This window comes from Schistocerca nitens, chromosome 6 (genome assembly GCF_023898315.1).
Source record: "Schistocerca nitens isolate TAMUIC-IGC-003100 chromosome 6, iqSchNite1.1, whole genome shotgun sequence".
Classification (NCBI taxonomy): Eukaryota; Metazoa; Arthropoda; class Insecta; order Orthoptera; family Acrididae; genus Schistocerca; species Schistocerca nitens.
This window is the reverse complement of record NC_064619.1, coordinates 252,524,247-252,543,748: the sequence shown is the minus strand read 5'-3', so window position 1 is coordinate 252,543,748 and position 19,502 is coordinate 252,524,247. Positions and strand designations below refer to the sequence as shown.

General features: G+C 44.5%; 1 protein-coding gene across 1 annotated transcript in view; it reads right to left on the bottom strand.

Annotated features, from left to right (window-relative positions):
• Positions 1 to 13,152, bottom strand: part of LOC126262715 (ctenidin-1-like) — a 68,040-nt gene extending 54,888 nt beyond the window's left edge. Inside the window, exon 1 of the mRNA XM_049959501.1 lies at positions 13,075 to 13,152. Within this exon, the coding sequence (XP_049815458.1) occupies positions 13,075 to 13,101 (27 nt within the window). The 5' untranslated portion in view covers positions 13,102 to 13,152. The remainder of the gene's footprint in view (positions 1 to 13,074) is intronic.
• Between the last annotated feature and the right edge of the window lie 6,350 nt (positions 13,153 to 19,502).

Sequence of the window (19,502 nt, the reverse complement as noted above, 5' to 3'; positions counted from 1 at the left end):
TAGTCTCTGACTTCCAGTTTTTTTATGTTATCGCCTACATAAATAACAAAAAGACTGGATGAAAGAAAACACCTTTGCGTTACTCGTTGAATGATTTTTATTTCTTTCCTGTATTTGTTATTATTTTTGTTTCACGGTTGCCCTAACGAGGCGTGATGGGTATGCAGTCTCATTCATTATGGCTCACAAATCTTTTCGATCAAATCAATCGAAAGTTTTCTCAGTATCTATAAAAGCAGTGTGAGTTTCAGTGTTAAATCTAAGCCTGTAGGGCACTAGACTGTCGAGCGTTTTGGCCAAATGCATTATATAGTAATCAGTTTAGAAAAAATACTACTGCAATGCTCCCATAATGTAAAAGCTGCAGTGAGACAGAGCTTTCTCGGACGTTTTCAGGATATCATCTGCTTATTTATTTAACCACAGAACAAATTTGTCACCACCACGAGACATCACACTTATACCATTAAACACCATGTGTAGCCATCATGATCTCCGTAGTTCGGCGCGGAAGACAGTACATGGGTCTCTTGAGGTACGCGATATCCAGCTGAAGCATTTTGGTGTTTAGATCCCACGGAACTACCAAATTGGAGGGGGGGGGGGGAATGTTATTTGGGATTAGGGTCGTTTCATCTACTGCCCTGAACAGTCCTACACATTTTCTATAGGATTAAGATAGTGAGATTCAGAAAGCTAGTCGAAGTGTGGCAAGGTGGCTGAGTGAACACCAAAGCGGGCACGTATGCGTGTGGTGCTGTGGACTGGGGTATTCTCGTCTTGGAAGACGGAATCGTCCACAGTACACTCACCATGAAAATGTGGAAGAAAGGGCAACACCTGGTCACCGAGAATGTTGAAATAAACATTGTGATTTATGTTCACGGTAACCCCCCACAAAACATCGCGGAACCTCATCCGGTCTGAACTAAACCCTGCACGCACTACAGGTTAAAATTCTCATTGAGGTGTCGTTGCACACAGGCAAAACCATGACTGAATCACACCACACGCCCCCAGTCAGGCACTGTAGAGTTTCTGTGTCGTTTTTGGCCTACTGAAGCCGGTCAACATCATTTGCAGCTGTGAGCAATGGCTTTTTCGAAGGACCGGACTCCTCATGTACATTGCAGTATGCGCTCAGAGATTGGTGGACATGCATCCGCATTCACTAACTGCAATAATTAGTGTCGAATTTAAACCTAGCTGCAAAGGACAAGATTTGACACTATATGAAGATGGTATCTGTTCTTTCGGTGACCGTGCGGCTCTCTAGAATGAAATGATAATTTAATGAAGACCTTAAGCTGTTGGCAGGCGTTGATATACACTCCTGGAAATGGAAAAAAGAACACATTGACACCGGTGTGTCAGACCCACCATACTTGCTCCGGACACTGCGAGAGGGCTGTACAAGCAATGATCACACGCACGGCACAGCGGACACACCAGGAACCGCGGTGTTGGCCGTCGAATGGCGCTAGCTGCGCAGCATTTGTGCACCGCCGCCGTCAGTGTCAGCCAGTTTGCCGTGGCATACGGAGCTCCATCGCAGTCTTTAACACTGGTAGCATGCCGCGACAGCGTGGACGTGAACCGTATGTGCAGTTGACGGACTTTGAGCGAGGGCGTATAGTGGGCATGCGGGAGGCCGGGTGGACGTACCGCCGAATTGCTCAACACGTGGGGCGTGAGGTCTCCACAGTACATCGATGTTGTCGCCAGTGGTCAGCGGAAGGTGCACGTGCCCGTCGACCTGGGACCGGACCGCAGCGACGCACGGATGCACGCCAAGACCGTAGGATCCTACGCAGTGCCGTAGGGGACTGCACCGCCACTTCCCAGCAAATTAGGGACACTGTTGCTCCTGGGGTATCGGCGAGGACCATTCGCAACCGTCTCCATGAAGCTGGGCTACGGTCCCGCACACCGTTAGGCCGTCTTCCGCTCACGCCCCAACATCGTGCAGCCCGCCTCCAGTGGTGTCGCGACGGGCGTGAATGGAGGGACGAATGGAGACGTGTCGTCTTCAGCGATGAGAGTCGCTTCTGCCTTGGTGCCAATGATGGTCGTATGCGTGTTTGGCGCCGTGCAGGTGAGCGCCACAATCAGGACTGCATACGACCGAGGCACACAGGGCCAACACCCGGCATCATGGTGTGGGGAGCGATCTCCTACACTGGCCGTACACCACTGGTGATCGTCGAGGGGACACTGAATAGTGCACGGTACATCTAAACCGTCATCGAACCCATCGTTCTACCATTCCTAGACCGGCAGGGGAACTTGCTGTTCCAACAGGACAATGCACGTCCGCATGTATCCCGTGACACCCAACGTGCTCTAGAAGGTGTAAGTCAACTACCCTGGCCAGCAAGATCTCCGGATCTGTCCCCCATTGAGCATGTTTGGGACTGGATGAAGCGTCGTCTCACGCGGTCTGCACGTCCAGCACGAACGCTGGTCCAACTGAGGCGCCAGGTGGAAATGGCATGGCAAGCCGTTCCACAGGACTACATCCAGCATCTCTACGATCGTCTCCATGGGAGAATAGCAGCCTGCATTGCTGCGAAAGGTGGATATACACTGTACTAGTGCCGACATTGTGCATGCTCTGTTGCCTGTGTCTATGTGCCTGTGGGTCTGTCAGTGTGACCATGTGATGTACCTGACCCCAGGAATGTGTCAATAAAGTTTCCCCTTCCTGGGACAATGAATTCACGGTGTTCTTATTTCAATTTCCAGGAGTGTACATCAACGCGGACAATTGAAAATGTGTGCCCCGATCAAGACTCGAACCCGGGATCTGCTGCTTACGTGGCAGGGGCACTATGAATGTAGTGTGTGGACATTAAAATGTGCCTTCGGTTGCTCAGATGGATAAAGCGTCTGCCATGTAAGCAGGAGATCCAGGATTCGAGTCCTGGTCGGGGCACACATTTTCAACAGTCCCCGTTGATGTATATCAACGCCTGTCGATAGCTTAAGGTAAGGATTTAATTATCATTTCAGGTGTGACACTTGTCTCCGTTCCCTGGCGGTTACGATATGTTTAAAAATGCTGTTCTCTCCCTGTGTTACATGACTGTGAGTGGTACACCATTTTTCGTAGACACACTGGACAGTCCACGTCGATACATCCGCAAATTCATCTATCGAGTAGTCACGAGCGCCTACAAACATGATGGATCCTTTCTGATATTGTATCACGTCGAACTATCTTATTGTGCTGAGTGACACCAAGACATAACTTTACTGTCATAATTTATGTGTGCGGTTGGTGATCACAAGATCCCCAGGTACCATTTTTACGTCATGTAGAGCGCTCCAAAGCGACTGGTATGCACTTTTAAAAGAATAATTAACTTTTTTGTCCCGTGAACCTATTTACATGTAAGAAGGAAGTAACGTACCACACACACACACACACACACACACACACACACACACACACAAAACACACACACTTACACACCCATTCACACACACACACACACACACACTAACAATACAAAAATGCCCCTCACAAAATTTCGTACCGCTCATATTTCGAGCAGTAAATTGACGTTAAAGACTGGCAATCTGCCAACAATCCCATGTAAGGTAAGTAACTCCGTCAGGAAGTAGACCATTGCTGTGTAGTTCGTGGAGTGAATAGCGTTTTGATTTGGAATGCAGGAGGTCAAGGATTCGATTCTGAGTCGAGTCTTGTTCGTTTTTATTCGATGAAAGTAGTCTGCGTTGTACGGTATCTGGCGTCTTAATCGTCATACAGCCATTACAGTGGGTCTTCTATATAACATTTGCAGTTACGTACTACGAACACATACATGGAATTACAATCGTTTTCACTGGTGAGCTTTTAAGGAAATCTTTCGCACGTCGGGGACGCGAATTGTTTCGCACCAATGCATCGACTAGATTCCAAACCCTTTTTGTGTGTACCCCTCCCAGTGGTCCCATCGATTAACAGCAACTACCTGCCACGTTCAAGTCCATTACATTTCGTTAGGGCTTTACGTGAGCAGTAGGGCTAGAAACGCGCTTTGCATATAACTTTGATGGGACCTTTTGGGGAGGGAACACAGAAGAAGGTTTGGAATCTAGTAAGATGCAGTAGCTCGAAACAATTTGCGTCCACGACGTGCAAAACGGTTCTTTAAAAGCTGACCAACGAAAACGATTTTACTTCCATTTCTTTAGCACGTAACTGCAAATGTATTGTCCCACTGTAATTGCTGTATGACGATTAAGACGCCAGACATCGTGCCACGCAGACTACTTTTAGAAAATAAAAACAAATAAGTCTCGTGCCCACAATCGAACCACCTACCTCCTGCATCCTAACCCAAAACGCTATCCACTGCGCAAAATGCTAAGCGGTGCTCTGCCTCCCGACAGAGGTAGTTATCGTACATGTGTTTACAGTGTTGCCAGATTGCAAAACTTTAAGTTTCATTTAATGCTCGAAAACCGCGCAGGACGAAATTTTATGATAGACATTTTTGTGTTGACAGTGTGTGAGGAATCACGCTACGAATCCCGAGTGCGAGAGTTATTCTTCACCCTGTACATAGGGTGGTCAAAATAGTCTGAAAAGCTTGTAAGGCCATTGCAGGGGAGGTTGCGCTGAGAAATAACTGTTGAGAAAAAAGTTCGATACGTTCTGATGTTTCCGAATTACTTATCACTGAAGTTAGTCAATCAGGACATCGCGCGCGCAAATTCAAGCAGCGTGCCAGAGGCGGTGTCGCCAAAAATGGTCTTCCTCCGGTTTCTTCAAACCGAACAAACGTAGCTTTTTCTCACCTACCTTAAATTTATGGCTTCCGAAACAATTACATTTTAACTGGTAACGAGCATTTCAACACATGGTAGTTCACGTACCCACAGAAGGCTGTGCATTATGGGATTCCAGCGAGTGCAAGTGTTTGAGTCTGTGAGCTCAACGACCTGATTGGAAACGGCGCAAAAAATTATTTCTCAGCGCAACCTCCCCTGTGACACCCTTACAAGCTTATCAGGCTTTCTGACCACCCTATTTAACTAAGAACGCAATATAACATGACAAATTTTAGAAATTTGCAGACCAGAACTTGACAACCTAAAGTGCACTGATGGTACCTTTTGCTTAAGTCCTCGATGGAGCGCGACACCGCGCATAGGCGACAGTGCAGGACGCTGCCTGAGGTTTGTACAGCCTCACATTCACAAAGACAGAAGCAACTCCTTAGATTTGCTACTTGTGTCACCAGAGTCATTTCAAGGTAATCCATGTTTCTCTGTGGCGTAATCCATATTTGAAAACACTGGCTTTTCGCACGCCACCTTTGCGCTCTCATTACTGTGTTGGTGCTACGAGTGCCTCAGCTATCTTAAGGAATCTCTTTATCTCTTTCAATCGTGAACTCGCGTATCATGTCATTTCTGGAAGCCCAGAATCTACCCTGTAGGAAGCAACATGGATTCCGGAAACAGCGATCGTGTGAGTCCCAATTCTCTTTATTTGTTCATGAGACCCAGAAAATATTAGACACAGGCTCCCAGGTAGATGCTATTTTCCTTGAATTCCGGAAGGGGTTTGATACAGTTCCGCACTGTCGCCTGTAGAACAAAGTAAGAGCCTACGGAATATCAGACCAGCTGTGTGGCTGGATTGAAGAGTTTTTAACAAACAGAACACAGCATGTTGCTCTCAATGGAGAGACGTCTACAGACGTTAAAGTAACCTCTGGAGTGCCACAGGGGAGTGTTATGGGACCATTGCTTTTCACAATATATATAAATGGCCTAGTAGATAGTGTCGGAAGCTTAATGCGGCTTTTCGCGGATGACGCTGTAGTATACAGCGAAGTTGCAGCATTAGAAAATTGTAGCGAAAGGCAGGAAGATCTGCAGCGGATAGGCACTTGAAGCAGGGAGTAGCAACTGACCCTTAACATAGACAAATGTAATGTACTGCGAATACATAGAAAGGAGGATCCTTTATTGTATGATTATATGATAGCGGGACAAACACTGGAGCAGTTACTTCTGTAAAATATCTGGGAGTATGCGTGCGGAACGATTTGAGGTGGAATGATCATTTAAAATTAATTGTTGGTAAGGCGGGTAGCAGGTTGAGATTCATTGGGAGAGTCCTTAGAAAATGTAGTTCATCAACAAAGCAGGTGGCTTACAAAACACTCGTTTGACCTATACTTGAGTATTGCTCATCAGTGTGGGATCCGCACCAGGTCGGGTTGACGGAGGAGATAGAAGATCCAAAGAAGAGCGGCGCGTTTCGTCACAGGGTTATTTGGTAAGCGTGATAGCGTTACGGAGATGTTTAGCAAACTCAAGTGGCAGACTCTGCAAGATAGGCGCTCTGCATCGCGGTGTAGCTTGCTGTCCAGGTTTCGAGAGTGTGCGTTTCTGGATGAGGTATCGAATATATTGCTTCCCCCTACTTATACCTCCTGAAGAGATCACGAATGTAAAATTAGAGAGATTCGAGCGCGCACGGAGGCTTTCCGGCAGTCGTTCTTCCCGCGAACCACACGCGACTGGAACAGGAAGGGGAGGTAATGACAGTGGCACGTAAAGTGCCCTCCGCCACACACCGTTGGGTTGCTTGTGGAGTATAAATGTAGATGTAGATGTAGAACTTGCCTGCTGGTAAGTAAACAGAGGACGAAATACTGATGCAGAGGCTTTAGTCTTCTCACCTGCCGAAACGCGCCAGATGGAATGTGGTGTGAGCAGTTACATCCTCTCCTCCCTTCGATAGCCGCCTACCGATCAGCAGATGAGGAACGGTGGAGGTCGCGGAGGCGGTACGCCCACGCCCGGGCCCTCCCACGCCGCCGGCTGCCATTGTTCCGCTCACACGGTCTGACCCCCCGGATGTCACAGTGGCCGGGTCGGCATCCGGAGGCGGCTCGCGGGTCAGTCCTTGGCCGGGTTTCCACAAACCGCTCTGCCTCACGCCCTTACCCTCTGGCCCTCGTCTGATTGGTCTCTTTGTCCATAAATGGATACGACACATCACCTCACCACTTGCCGAAAATGTTTCATCAGAAGAGATCCGAGATCCTTCGCCGCTAACAGAGCGCTGTTTCATTCGCAGTCATTTTCACGCCCAAGGACAATACGTACTCTGTCGTTACCGGTCGGTAATTACAACTGCGTCCCAGTACACGCTCGGCCTCAGTGTCTCTGAGTTAGCGGACCTCACTCTGCGTTGCACGATCCGACACACAACTGGCACTTTGTACGTTTTCACGGCCAGCAAGAATGCCACACCTTCATTGTGTAAGATTCGACGTGCTCGCATAGCTTAACGTACAGCAAGACAAGGATGCGAGCCAACTAGTCACGTATCGAGTTCGCACCGCGGCTTAACGACGATTGGTGTGAAACACCGGTTAGGGTTGGTATGATATTAAGGTGATTTTGCACCCTCGTTTAGACGCTGGGTTACTCCAGAATCTCGCCTCAGAAAATGCGATACAAAAGCAGTTAAAAAATACGTCGACACGCAAAGTTTTTACGACTCACAGAAAGGGGCGGAAATGACTTCCCCCCCCCTAAGATTAACTAAAGACTTTAGTGAAAATGAGGACATCAAGTCACAAAGCTAAAATTAACAATAAATTTGACACATCATTAAAAACAAAGGACCTTGTACAAAGGGTTAAAGATGCTAAATCCGGTTCGAAGTGCCTAATTAGCATTCCAGGTGCCCCATTTCCCTCTCATGACGCCAAAGGACTTACGTTTCATTTAAATGAAAGACAATTTGTTTGTCACATACCAAAAAACTGACATGAATTCAACAAAAAGATATGGTAACTAAATTTATGAGGTGCGATTTATGTGCAGCCTTATTACACTACTGGCCATTAAAATTGCTACACCAAGAAGAAATGCAGACGATAAACGGGTATTCATTAGACAAATATATTATACTAGAACTCACATGTGATTACATTTTCACGCAATTTGGGCGCATAGATCCTGATAAATCAGTACCCAGAACAACCAACTCCGGCCGTAATAACGGCCTTGGTACGCCTAGGCATAGAGTCAAACAGAGCTTGGAAGGCGTGTACAGGTACAAGTGGCCATGCAGCTTCAACACGATACCACAGTTCATCAAGATTAGTGACTGGCGTATTGTGACGAGACAGTTGCTCGGCCACCATTGACCAGGTGTTTTCAGTTGGTGAGAGATCTGGAGAATGTGCTGGCCAGGGCAGCAGTCGAACATTTTCTGTATCCAGAAAGGCCCGTACAGAACCTGCAACATGCGGTCGTGCATTATCCTGCTGAAATGTAGGGTTTCGCAGGGAACGAATGAAGGGTAGAGCCATGGGTCGTAACACATCTGAATGTAACTTCCACTGTTCAAAGTGCCGTCAACGCGAACAAGAGGTGACCGAGACGTGTAACCAACGGCACCCCATACCATCACGCCGGGTGATACGCCAGTATGGCGATGACGAATACACCCTGCCAATGTGCGTTCATCGCGATGTCGCAAACACGGATGCGACCATCATGATGCTGTAAACAGATCATGGATTTATCCGGAAAAATTACGTTCTGTTATTCGTGCACCCAGGTTCGTCGTTGAGTACACCATCACAGGCGCTCCTGCCTGTGATGCAGCGTCAGGGGTAACCGCAGCCATGGTCTCCGAGCTGATAGTCCATGCTGCTGCAAACTTCGTCGAGCTATTCGTGCAGATGGTTGTTGTCTTGCAAACGTCCCCATCTGTTGACTCAGGGATCGAGACGTGGCTGCACGATCCGTTACGGCCATGCGAATAAGATTCCTGTCATCTCGACCGCTAGTGATACGATTGCCGTTGGGATCGAACACGGCGTTCCGTATTACCGTCCTGAACCCACCGATTCCATATTCTGCTAACAGTCATTGGATCTCGGTCAACGTGAGCAGCAATGTCGCAGTACGATAAACCGAAATCGCGATAGGATACAATCCGACCTTTATCAAAGTCGGAAAAGTGATGGTACGCATTTCTCCTCCTTACACGAGGCATCACAACAACGTTTCACCAGGCAACGCCGGTCAACTTCTGTTTGTGTATGAGAAATCGGTTGGAAACTTTCCTCTTGTTAGCACGTTGTAGGTGTCGCCACCGGCGCCAACCTTGTGTGAATGCTCTGAAAAGCTAATCATTTGCATATCACAGCATCGTTTTCCCGTCGGTTAAATTTCGCGTCTGTAGCACGTCATCTCACGTCTGTAACAATTTTAATGGCCAGTAGCGTACTTGACCATTCTCCCTGTAAAGAACAAAAAAATACCGATTTTGTAACGAAGAATTGTCGCTTTATTTTCAGTTACGTCCGCTGATAGACTATGACTATGACCATGAAAAAATAGTATCTTCGGACTTCAAGGATGGAACAGCATCCAAAAGTACCAATTCAAATGAAAGTTTCCAGTTTTCTCTTCCTCCTTAAAGAAAAAGATGGAACATTAAGAACTGGCCCAATGGCATAGAAGAATTTTAACAAAACCATGGTATACTTCATACAGCTGTAACAAGTGTAATTTATTGAATTCGTAGCGTTGTTGTAAGCAATTACTACGCAATGTTTTTTTAAAGAGTAATGACAGGGCACTTAAGGGGTAAACGCTGTAGCCAGGTGACTGTAACTCTATCTGTTGATACACTTCGACACTCTGTGATATGCCACGCTATAAGGAAATTCCTTTAGCGTTACCCTTTCCCTCGTTTTCATAGCAACTGTCTTTACATATCTAGAAGTGAAAGGACACGTTGTCTTGATAAATACCTTCGGTAAGGACTTGGAAACCATTTATCAATTTCGCTATATAACGTGCTCCACAGTGCGTTCCCATACGAAATTATGTGGCATTCAAGAACATACATGCAAATTTATGACGTCTGTCTGGGAGAAAGTCTCTGTTCTCAGGCAACAATAAATACAATGGCACACATACACCGACCTAGCTATAAGTAACGTAACAAAGTTGCAATTTGCAAAGTGTGGCGGGAGTTACAAAAGTTTTTTTATGTTTCTACCTTGTGTTAACTCACTGATATATGATGCTGCAGGGATTTGAAAATGGTCACAAGCCAAAAATGTCCAGTAATGTAATGTTACGTGATGTAACAAAGTTCGTCTGTACAAAGATTCTGACAATGTACTGCGGACGTAAAACTGTTTTAACACTCAGAAAATTATTATAACTTGTTTCGTACGGATGACACAATCAATAATACATAATTCTATGTTAGTCACCGGACAGACATTATTTAGTTGCAGCGAAAGGGTTTTGTTGGAAATTACGGTGTACATACGATCTCTGGACACAAGAAACGCTCTACCAACCTTCCCTCTATGCGTCGTATGGTTGTATGTAGCTGAGCGCTACGAGAAGCTGTGATGTGGATTACGTTTGCGTTCATTGGGCTGCAGTGGGAACCATGCCGATGTAAAAAAAAGTATACAATTACTTGGGCAGCAATCATTTAATTAATCCTACTTCTGCAGCTCTATCAGACTGGCAAAGATGCAGACATTATCTAACCGTTCCTAGAGCCTGCTATCAGAGCATATTAGTTAAAGCCTAACACATAATTCGCAGGCAAGTAGAAAACGGTACGATATGTACGTAATTGTGTGCACAGAAATTTTTATCTGCTCAGAAGCATAATTCCGTTTCCCCAAGCTCGGACCTTAAATCTGTTGTAACAATTAAATTCGCTTAAATTTTTGACCATTATAAATAATGGCATTTTTAAATACAAACAGCTAATCTTAACCGCTTGCTCAGTGGCAATGCGCTGAGGTACAAGATAATTTCCAAGAAGCGTTGCATATCGAAGTCACGGACTGCCTTCAGCCGATATTTATCGAACGTGCAACACTCGAGGCGGCAAATAAGGATATTGTTTTTTGCGTTGACAACAGAACGTTGAGTAAAGTTGTTTATAATGATGACTGAATCCGGCGTAGTATCGAGTTCGAATAGTCTCATGCGGCGGAAGTTAATTCCGCTACTGTGTAGTGTAGCCTGTTGTTTACAGTTTTGTTGGGAGTAAGGGCTGTAGCCAAACCACAATCTGAGCAATTGCGTCGATTGTCATGGGGAGACATGCGTGACGCAGATGCAAACTTTCCTTTTTAGATGCACTACAGGTAATGCAAAAAAGGATTTCCATTAGGAAAAACACGTGGTATGATATCTCAAAATTAACCATCGAGGAGAGGGTTATTATAGTGTCACGCTGCGTAAAATACTACACGTTACAAGTCACTGCATCGAGAAGTGTCAGTGAATACTGTTTGGGACTACTACGCTTTTTGCCGTAATGTGTGCTACGTTATTACCACGAATGAAGTGCCCATGCCGGTGGGAGCGGTTCTTGGCGCTTCAGTCTGGAACAGCGCGACCGCTACGGTCGCAGGTTCGAGTCCTGCCTCGGGCATGGATGTGTGTGATATCCTTAGGTTAGTTAGGTTTAAGTAGGTATCAGTTCTAGGGGACGGATGACCTCAGGTGTTAAGTCCCATAGTGCCCAGAGCCATTTGAACAATATGAACCATGTCGATGGTGAGAACAAGGTTTTAGAAGTCACATATCGCCTCTCAGAAGTACAGGAGAGGACGTCTTCCGCAAAAGCGAAATAGAACATGTTGGGTTTTTCGAGGAATTGAATGGAAGTGTAGGAACTGCTTTATACTTCGAGTACACTCCAGAGGTAAGAAAATATCAGGCCCCCTTAAAAGGCACTTCAATTTGCCAGGAACCAAAGCTGTAACTGCCGGCTGGGAGTCTTATAAAACTTTGAAAAAAGAAGGCATAGATCACGAACTTGTGAGCCATTTCGTTGAATTTGTGTCTTCCGACGATTCTCCGGTCCACACGCAGAATACTGAGCGGTTGTGTTTGAAATCCTCAGTTATGAGAGGAGGCCGACCGGGAGACTGAGACTAGCTATACATTTTCCAGTATCTATACTTCACAATTTACAGTTATTTGCTAAAACTCTTCCGTGTCAGACTCTGCTGATATTTCTTAGAGAGATATCAATAGTATATCTTGGCTGTGGAAAATAAAGAATTGCTCTCGGCTGCTTCCACCACTCGCAGCATTGTCCACGCTGATGATGTGGCTGACAAGTAAGTGAAATTACTTTAGTTACGAAAAATTCGTCTTTTGTCTTCGCTCTTGTCAAAGCTGTAAACACCACCCATATCTGCCGCCTCGAGGGATGCGCGTTCGATATACGTATGTCGCTCAGTGGCATGCCTTGGCATCAATTGCATTGCTTCTTTAAAATTACCATGCAACATAACTGTTTACCTGTATTTACCTAGAAACCATTAGCGTAATAGTAAACGACATAGCTTGCACAACTTCATGAGTATGGGGTTTAACGTGGTTTATGAGCACTAATAGATTATGTCTTTCTTTTAATAACAGTTTTTAGTTTGACAGAATTCAGCTACAACACGTAATACAATATGTCGTCAAGTACGTCGTTAGTACAGTGACAAGTAGTCTTAAATTTTTCGTTTCAGTGTCTTGGTATAATATATTACTGTTAAAAAGGTATTATAATGTGAATTGTGAAAACTTTGTCGATAATTTCTGTCATTTCCTCTCTTTACTTGGATGTTGTTCTTCTTGGCATTCCATAACTTGACGTCGGCCAAGATAAATGCGATTAGCACAATTAGATTTTAAATGTACATACTGGGATTAGTAAAATCACATAGTTTGCAACTATGGATTGAATAATCGATTCCTGGTCTTTTTTCCAGATATTGAATTAATGTGAATTAATATTAACTGTTTTAGATTTCTTTTTTTTTTTTCATTAATGCTGGCGCTGACAACTTTTCACATACACAAATAGTTTTCGTAGAACAGTTAGAAGGCACACTGTGTGAAACCACTGTTCAGGATGAAAGACAGTTATGAAGTAGCGGAAAATAATAATCATGCATCATACAAGAATATTTAGAAACAGAATTAAAAGAGAGAACTCAGAAAAGAGAGACTCTGTGGTTCTCCAGAACGACTTACCGCTACAGAAGCACGAAGCGAACGCATGTGTCGACTGCCTGTTGAGAACTGCTGGTCCGTGGGATTTCGCTAGTTGAGTACACTGCCGTCCTTCGATGGGACACATTCCCACGTTCTTATAAGTAATTATGCAAACACACGCAAATTAGCTGTTACTCAAACGTGGTTGCAAGGTTACGGTGAGACCAAAAGAAACCCAGATAACAGAGCTCACACAGAAGCTAGGACTAATGCAGAACACCCGAAGCCGAGGACACTCCGGGTAATACGAAATTTTTGTTACTCACCTCTGGGATATGTAATGAGTTCGGAACAGATAATATTTTATGGGAGAACCATTACACCGTTCGTTACGACAGAGTTTTTGATTTGTGGTGTATATCTAGATGTTTATAAATGTCAGTCACATATTGCAACATACACTACTGGCCATTAAAATTGCTACACAAAGAAGAAATGCAGATGATAAACGGGTATTCATTGGACAAATATATTATATTAGAACTGACATGTGATTACATTTTCACGCAGTTTGGGTGCATAGATCTTGAGAAATCAGTACCCAAAACAACCACCTCCGGCCGTAATAACGGCCTTGATACGCCTGGGCATTGAGTCAAACAGAGCATGGATGGCGTGTACAGGTACAGCTGCCCATGCAGCTTCAACACGATACCACAGTTCAACAGTAGTGACTGGCGTATTGTGACGAGACAGTTGCTCGGCCACCATTGACCAGACGTTTTCAATTGGCGAGAGATCTGGAGAATGTGCTGGCCAGGGCAGCAGTCGAACATTTTCTGTATCCAGAAAGGCCCGTACAGGACCTGCAACATGCGGTCCTGCATTATCCTGCTGAAGTGTAGGATTTCGCAGGGATCGAATGAAGGGTAGAGCCACGGTCGTAACACATCTGAAATGTAACGTCCACTGTTCAATGGGCCGTCAAGGTGAACAAGAGGTGACCGAGACGTGTAACCAATGGCATCGCATACCATCACGCCAGAATGGCGATGACGAATACACGCATCCAATGTGTGTTCACAGCGATGTCGCCAAACACGGATGCGCCCATCATGATGCTGTAAACAGAACCTGGATTCATCCGAAAAAATGACGTTTTGCCATTCGTGCACCCAGGTTCGTCGTTGAGTACACCATCACAGGCGCTCCTGTCTGTGCTGCAGCGTCAAGGGTAACCGCAGCCATGGTCTTCGAGCTGATAGTCCATGCTGCTGCAAACGTCGTCGCACTGTTCGTGCAGATGGTTGTTGTCTTGCAAACGCCTCCATCTGCTGACTCTGGGATCGTGACGTGGCTGCACGATCCGTTACAGTCATGCGAATAAGATGCCCGTCGTCTCAACTGCTAGTGATACGAGGCCGTTGGGATCCAGCATGGCGTTCCGTATTACCCTCCTGAACCCACCAATTCCATATTCTGCTAACATTCATTGGATCTCGACCAAAGCGAGCAGCAATGACGCGATACGGTAAACCGCAATCGCGATAAGCTACAATCCGACCTCTATCAAAGTCGGAAACATGATGGTACGCATTTCTCCTCCTTACAGGAGGCATCACAACAACGTTTCACCAGGCAACGCCGGTCAACTGCTGTTTGTGTATGAGAAATCGGTTGGAAACTTTCCTCATGCTAGCACGTTGTAGGTGTCGCCACCGGCGCCAGCCTTGTGTGAATGCTCTGAAAAGCTAATCATTTGCATATCACAGCATCTTCTTCCGGTCGGTTAAATTTCGCGTCTGTAGCACGTCATCTACTACTTTTTCTTGTGTAAAGTGTAGCTTGACATTAGTTGTTGTTGTGATCTTGAGTCCAAAGACTGGTTTGATGCAGCGCTCCATACTACCCTCACCTGTGCAAGCCTCTTCATCTCTGAGTAACTGCTGCGACCTACTCCTTCTGAATCTGCTTAGTATATTCATCTTTTGATCTCCCTCTAGGATTTTTACCCTCCACGCTTCCCTCCAGTACTAAATTGGTGACCCCTTGATGCCTCGGAACGTGTACTATCAACGGGTCCCTTCTTCTAGTCAAGTTTTGCCACAAATTCTTCTTCTCGCCAATTCTGTTTAGTAACTCCTCATTAGTTACGTGATCTACCACATTTCATAAGCTTCTATTCTCTTCTAGTCTAAACTGTTTATCGTCCATGTTTCATTTCCATACATGGCTGCACTCCATACCAATCCTTTCAGAAAAAACTTCCTGACATTTAAATCTATACTCGATGTTAACAAATTTCTCTTCTTCAGAAGCGCTTTCCTTTCCATAGCCAGTCGACATTTTATGCCCTCTCTACTTCGACCACCAGTTATTTTACTGCCCAGGTAGCAAACCTCATCTACTACTTTAAGTGTCTCATGTGCTAATCTAATTCCCTCGGCGTCACCTGATTTAATTCGACTACATTCCATTATCCTCGTTTCACTTTTATTGATTTTCATCTTATATCCTCCTTTCAAGACAGTGTACATTCCAGTCCTTTGCTGTCTCTGACCGAATTTAAATATCATCGGTAAACATCAACGTTTTTATTTCTTCTCCTTGGATTGACTTTTAAACATATATTTATTTTGATTCGGCATTCCGTAAACCGCATTTTACGTAGTAACGGAGGTCGCTGAAGTTTGTCTTGAATGTCCGGTGCGTTGTCGTCGGAGTAATACATCGTTGTATCATCAGCGAAGAAAGCTATGTCTACTGCAAGCAAGTCTGGTGTGTCAGATACATGTACGTTAAAGAATGTCTGTCGCAAAACGGAGCTTTGTGGTACTCCAGAGCTTATAGGGTAGACATCAGAAGCAGCATCACGAATGAATACACTAAAAGTACGGTCTTTATGACAAGAACTAATTAATCTGACAACATACTATAGGAATTTCAGTTTTATTAACTTGTACAATAAACTACTACGCCATACCCCATCGAAGGCTGGAGCAGTGTTCAGGTATATGACCACTGTAAATGCAGCACCATTACAGCTGACTGTAATTGCTTCCACTAGTCGCAACAACTGTAATGAAGCTGAATGTTTCGGTCAAGGTACTGATTTGTTGTTGCTTGTTTTGCGGAGTCGAAGAAGTATGATCTGTACAGCTAGTTACGAAATTAAGTGGCCTGCAGTTTTGGGACATCTACGACGTTTAGTTGGTTGGGTATAGCAGTTACCTTGGTATCCTTTCAATGATTGGGAAAATCCCTTAATTTTAACATTGAATTTACAATGGGACTGGAAAGCAAGTTTCTTAACATCATGTTGCTTACTCCATCGATATAGGAAGGTTTAATCGATTTTAGCCGAGAAAGAACTTTGTTCATTTCCCAAAGATTAGTGGAATCGATGTGCTCGTTGTTGTTGTCGATGTCATTGACGTTAGCGTCATTAGCAGTAACAATGTTGCAGGGATCGGGAGGAGCATTCTTTGGAGGAAAGCAAGATACATTTCTTTTGAGCAGGATGCGCTTTTTTTCTTGACGAAGTAAAAGTAGTAGGTCTGTCATGTACTGGTTGAATAATGGTCCGCTTACGTAAGATTTTTCGAGTAACGTTACAGACAAAATATGAACCTGGGTTTATCATATTTTTAGATCTGTAGTGTTATGCGTCGTTTTCATGTTGTTTTGTTTTTTTCAATAGGTTGCATAGTTAGTCTATTTAATTCCGTTTGTACTACTGGATCACGAGTTCATTGTCCGACTTTACATATACAGTTCTTAGTTTTCTTTAACCTTTGAAACTCAGGAGGAAATTCAGGGGCGTAAATCGTGCTACGGAAGGGGGACAAAGAACTGACGTCACCGCTGTGGTCAAAAGAACTGTAAATAATACACCCAGCAGTTCCAACAGTTTATATATGGAAGACAACAAACATAGCTTCAGTTATTTGCTTATACAGTTCCTGATTGAAGTTATTCCTAGATTGAAGTTATTATAGTAGGTAAACAACATATTCCCATTTGTTGATGATTCTCGAATAATGCACACGATATTTAGAATTCAGATGATACGATACTATTACGGGTTCATTAGGATGTAAGTGAAGTGGCAGGCGCCATGTTATGATGCTCTGAGACGTTCGCATCTTCACAGCAGTTGCTTTTAGGCTAATTGTCTCACGCAAAAGTATTCCTCAACACTACATATTTTTCCTGACAAGTACGACAGTGCAGCCACGTCGACGTAGCCTTCTGTATTGCGGTAGCATTTAAATCGTGGATGTTGAAAGTTCCTGAATTCCGCAAATGAGTCTCACTGAGCAAGACTTTGTAACGTAAGATTTCGCTATTGAAAACTTTTGGTTAAGGAATTTTGTTTTTTCTTTCTCTTTGTTGCAGGAAATGGCTGAAATGAGCGTCATTTGATGAGTATTGGTCAGTAGATGTACGAGGGTTGCCAAGAAAGTAATGCAGCGTAATTTTTTCTTCAACAACTCTTTATTGAACATAATGAGAACTACACACAAACGAAATAATGGTGTTTTATCTACATACCCTATATTTCCACGTAATCTCCATCCCATTCTATGGCCTTCCTCCAGCACGAAATAAGGGCATGTATGCCCCGTCGGTATCAGTCCTTATCCTGGTGTCGGAGCCACTGCTTCATGAGTGAATCACCTCCTCATCGTCCTCAAAATGTCTACCACGAATGGCATCCTTTAATGGCCCAAAGACGTGGAAGTCCGAGAGGGCTAGTTCAGGGCTGTAAGGTGGATGGGGTAACAACGTCCAGGCCAATTTTCCGATGTGTTCAGCAGTCCTCTTATGTAGGACCGAGCGTTATCGTGTTGCAGCAAAAACATCTCCTGGGTTGCTGTGGTGCCGAAATCGGAGAAAGCGCGTCTTGAGTTTTGTTAATGTGTTGACATACACTTCTGAATTAATGGCACCGCCTCTTGGCATCACATCAATGAGAATCACACCTTCACAGCCTCAGAACTTGGTAATCATGACCTTACCGGCGGAAGCAGTTGCTTTGAATGTTTTTCTTCTGTGTGGAGTGAAAATGGCGCCATTCCATCGACTGTCGTTTTGTTTTGGGCTCAAAATGGTAAACCCAGGTTTCATCACCTGTCACAATCCGAAACAAGAAGTCCTCCCTCTCGGCTTCAAAATGTTGCAACAAATGAAGGCAAATATTTTTTCTGTGCGATTTGTGATCTATCGTTAGACACCGTGGGACCCATCTTGCACACACTTTTGAATATCCAAGAACGGCGATAATTGTATCCGCACTTCTGTTGTTGATTGACAGATGCAGCGCCAACTTCTGAGTCGTAAAGTGTCTGTCATCGTGAATGACAACATCAGCTCACTGCAACATGTCGGGTGTGACAGCCGTGGATGGTCTCCCCGACCGCTGCAAATCACGGATTTTCGCCTAACCGCCTTCTGATGACCTCACACTCCGTGCCCAGCGACTAACTGTACTTTGTACCTCTGCTGACGGCAGATGCTCCCTATACTTCGCATTATCAGACTTGGTTTCATATATAAAATCAACGTCCTCCAGATAATACTTGTTACGAACTCTCCAAATTTCCTTTTAGAGTAGTTTCAGTTATGTCCATTTACTATCTTCTCAAAAACGTTTTGTATTCGGAGAATTCTCTTACCTAACTTGAAACTCTCCATTAAGTCGCACTCAGAATTTTGCGTTTTTTAATTTCACTTACGTTGAATTTCCTTCGCCTCTTCTTCTAGTCCTCTGGCTGTTTTCACATTAACACTCCCTCAAAAATATTTGGTACTTATGAACCAAAAGCTTTATTAGTACTGCTGTTTTTATGGTCCTCAGTCAGAAGACTGGTCTGATGTCTTGTAGCTCCTCACGCTAGCGAGTCCTATGCAAAGCTCTTCATCTCTGCATAACATCAGTACCCTACATCCGTTTGAACTTGCTCACTGTAGCCAAGCATTGGTCTCTCTCTCTCTCTCTCTGTCTCTCTCTCTCTCTCTCTCTCTCTGTCTCTCTCTTTCTTCCTGTCTCTCTCTCTCTATTAACATAACCCCCCGTCTTCCCACACAAGTATCCACTTCCCTCCGTTACCAACTGACAATTCTTTGACATCTCACGATGTTTCACATCAACCAATCCCTTCTTTTAGTCAAGTTGCGCCACAAATCTCTTTTTGCCCTAATTAGATTCAGTACCTCCTCATTAACCAACCTACCAATTTAAGCTTTAGATTTCTCTGTAGAACCATATTTCAAAAGCTTCTGTTCTCGACTTGTCTGAATTGTCCATTGTCTAGTTTTCACCCCAGATAAATACCTTCAGAAAAAACTTTCTAACACTTAAATTTTTATTTGTCGTCAACAGGTTTCAATTTGTCAAATCCCTATTTCTTCCTATTGCCAAATTTCACTTTATTTCCTCTCTACTTCTGCGAGTGTCAGTTATT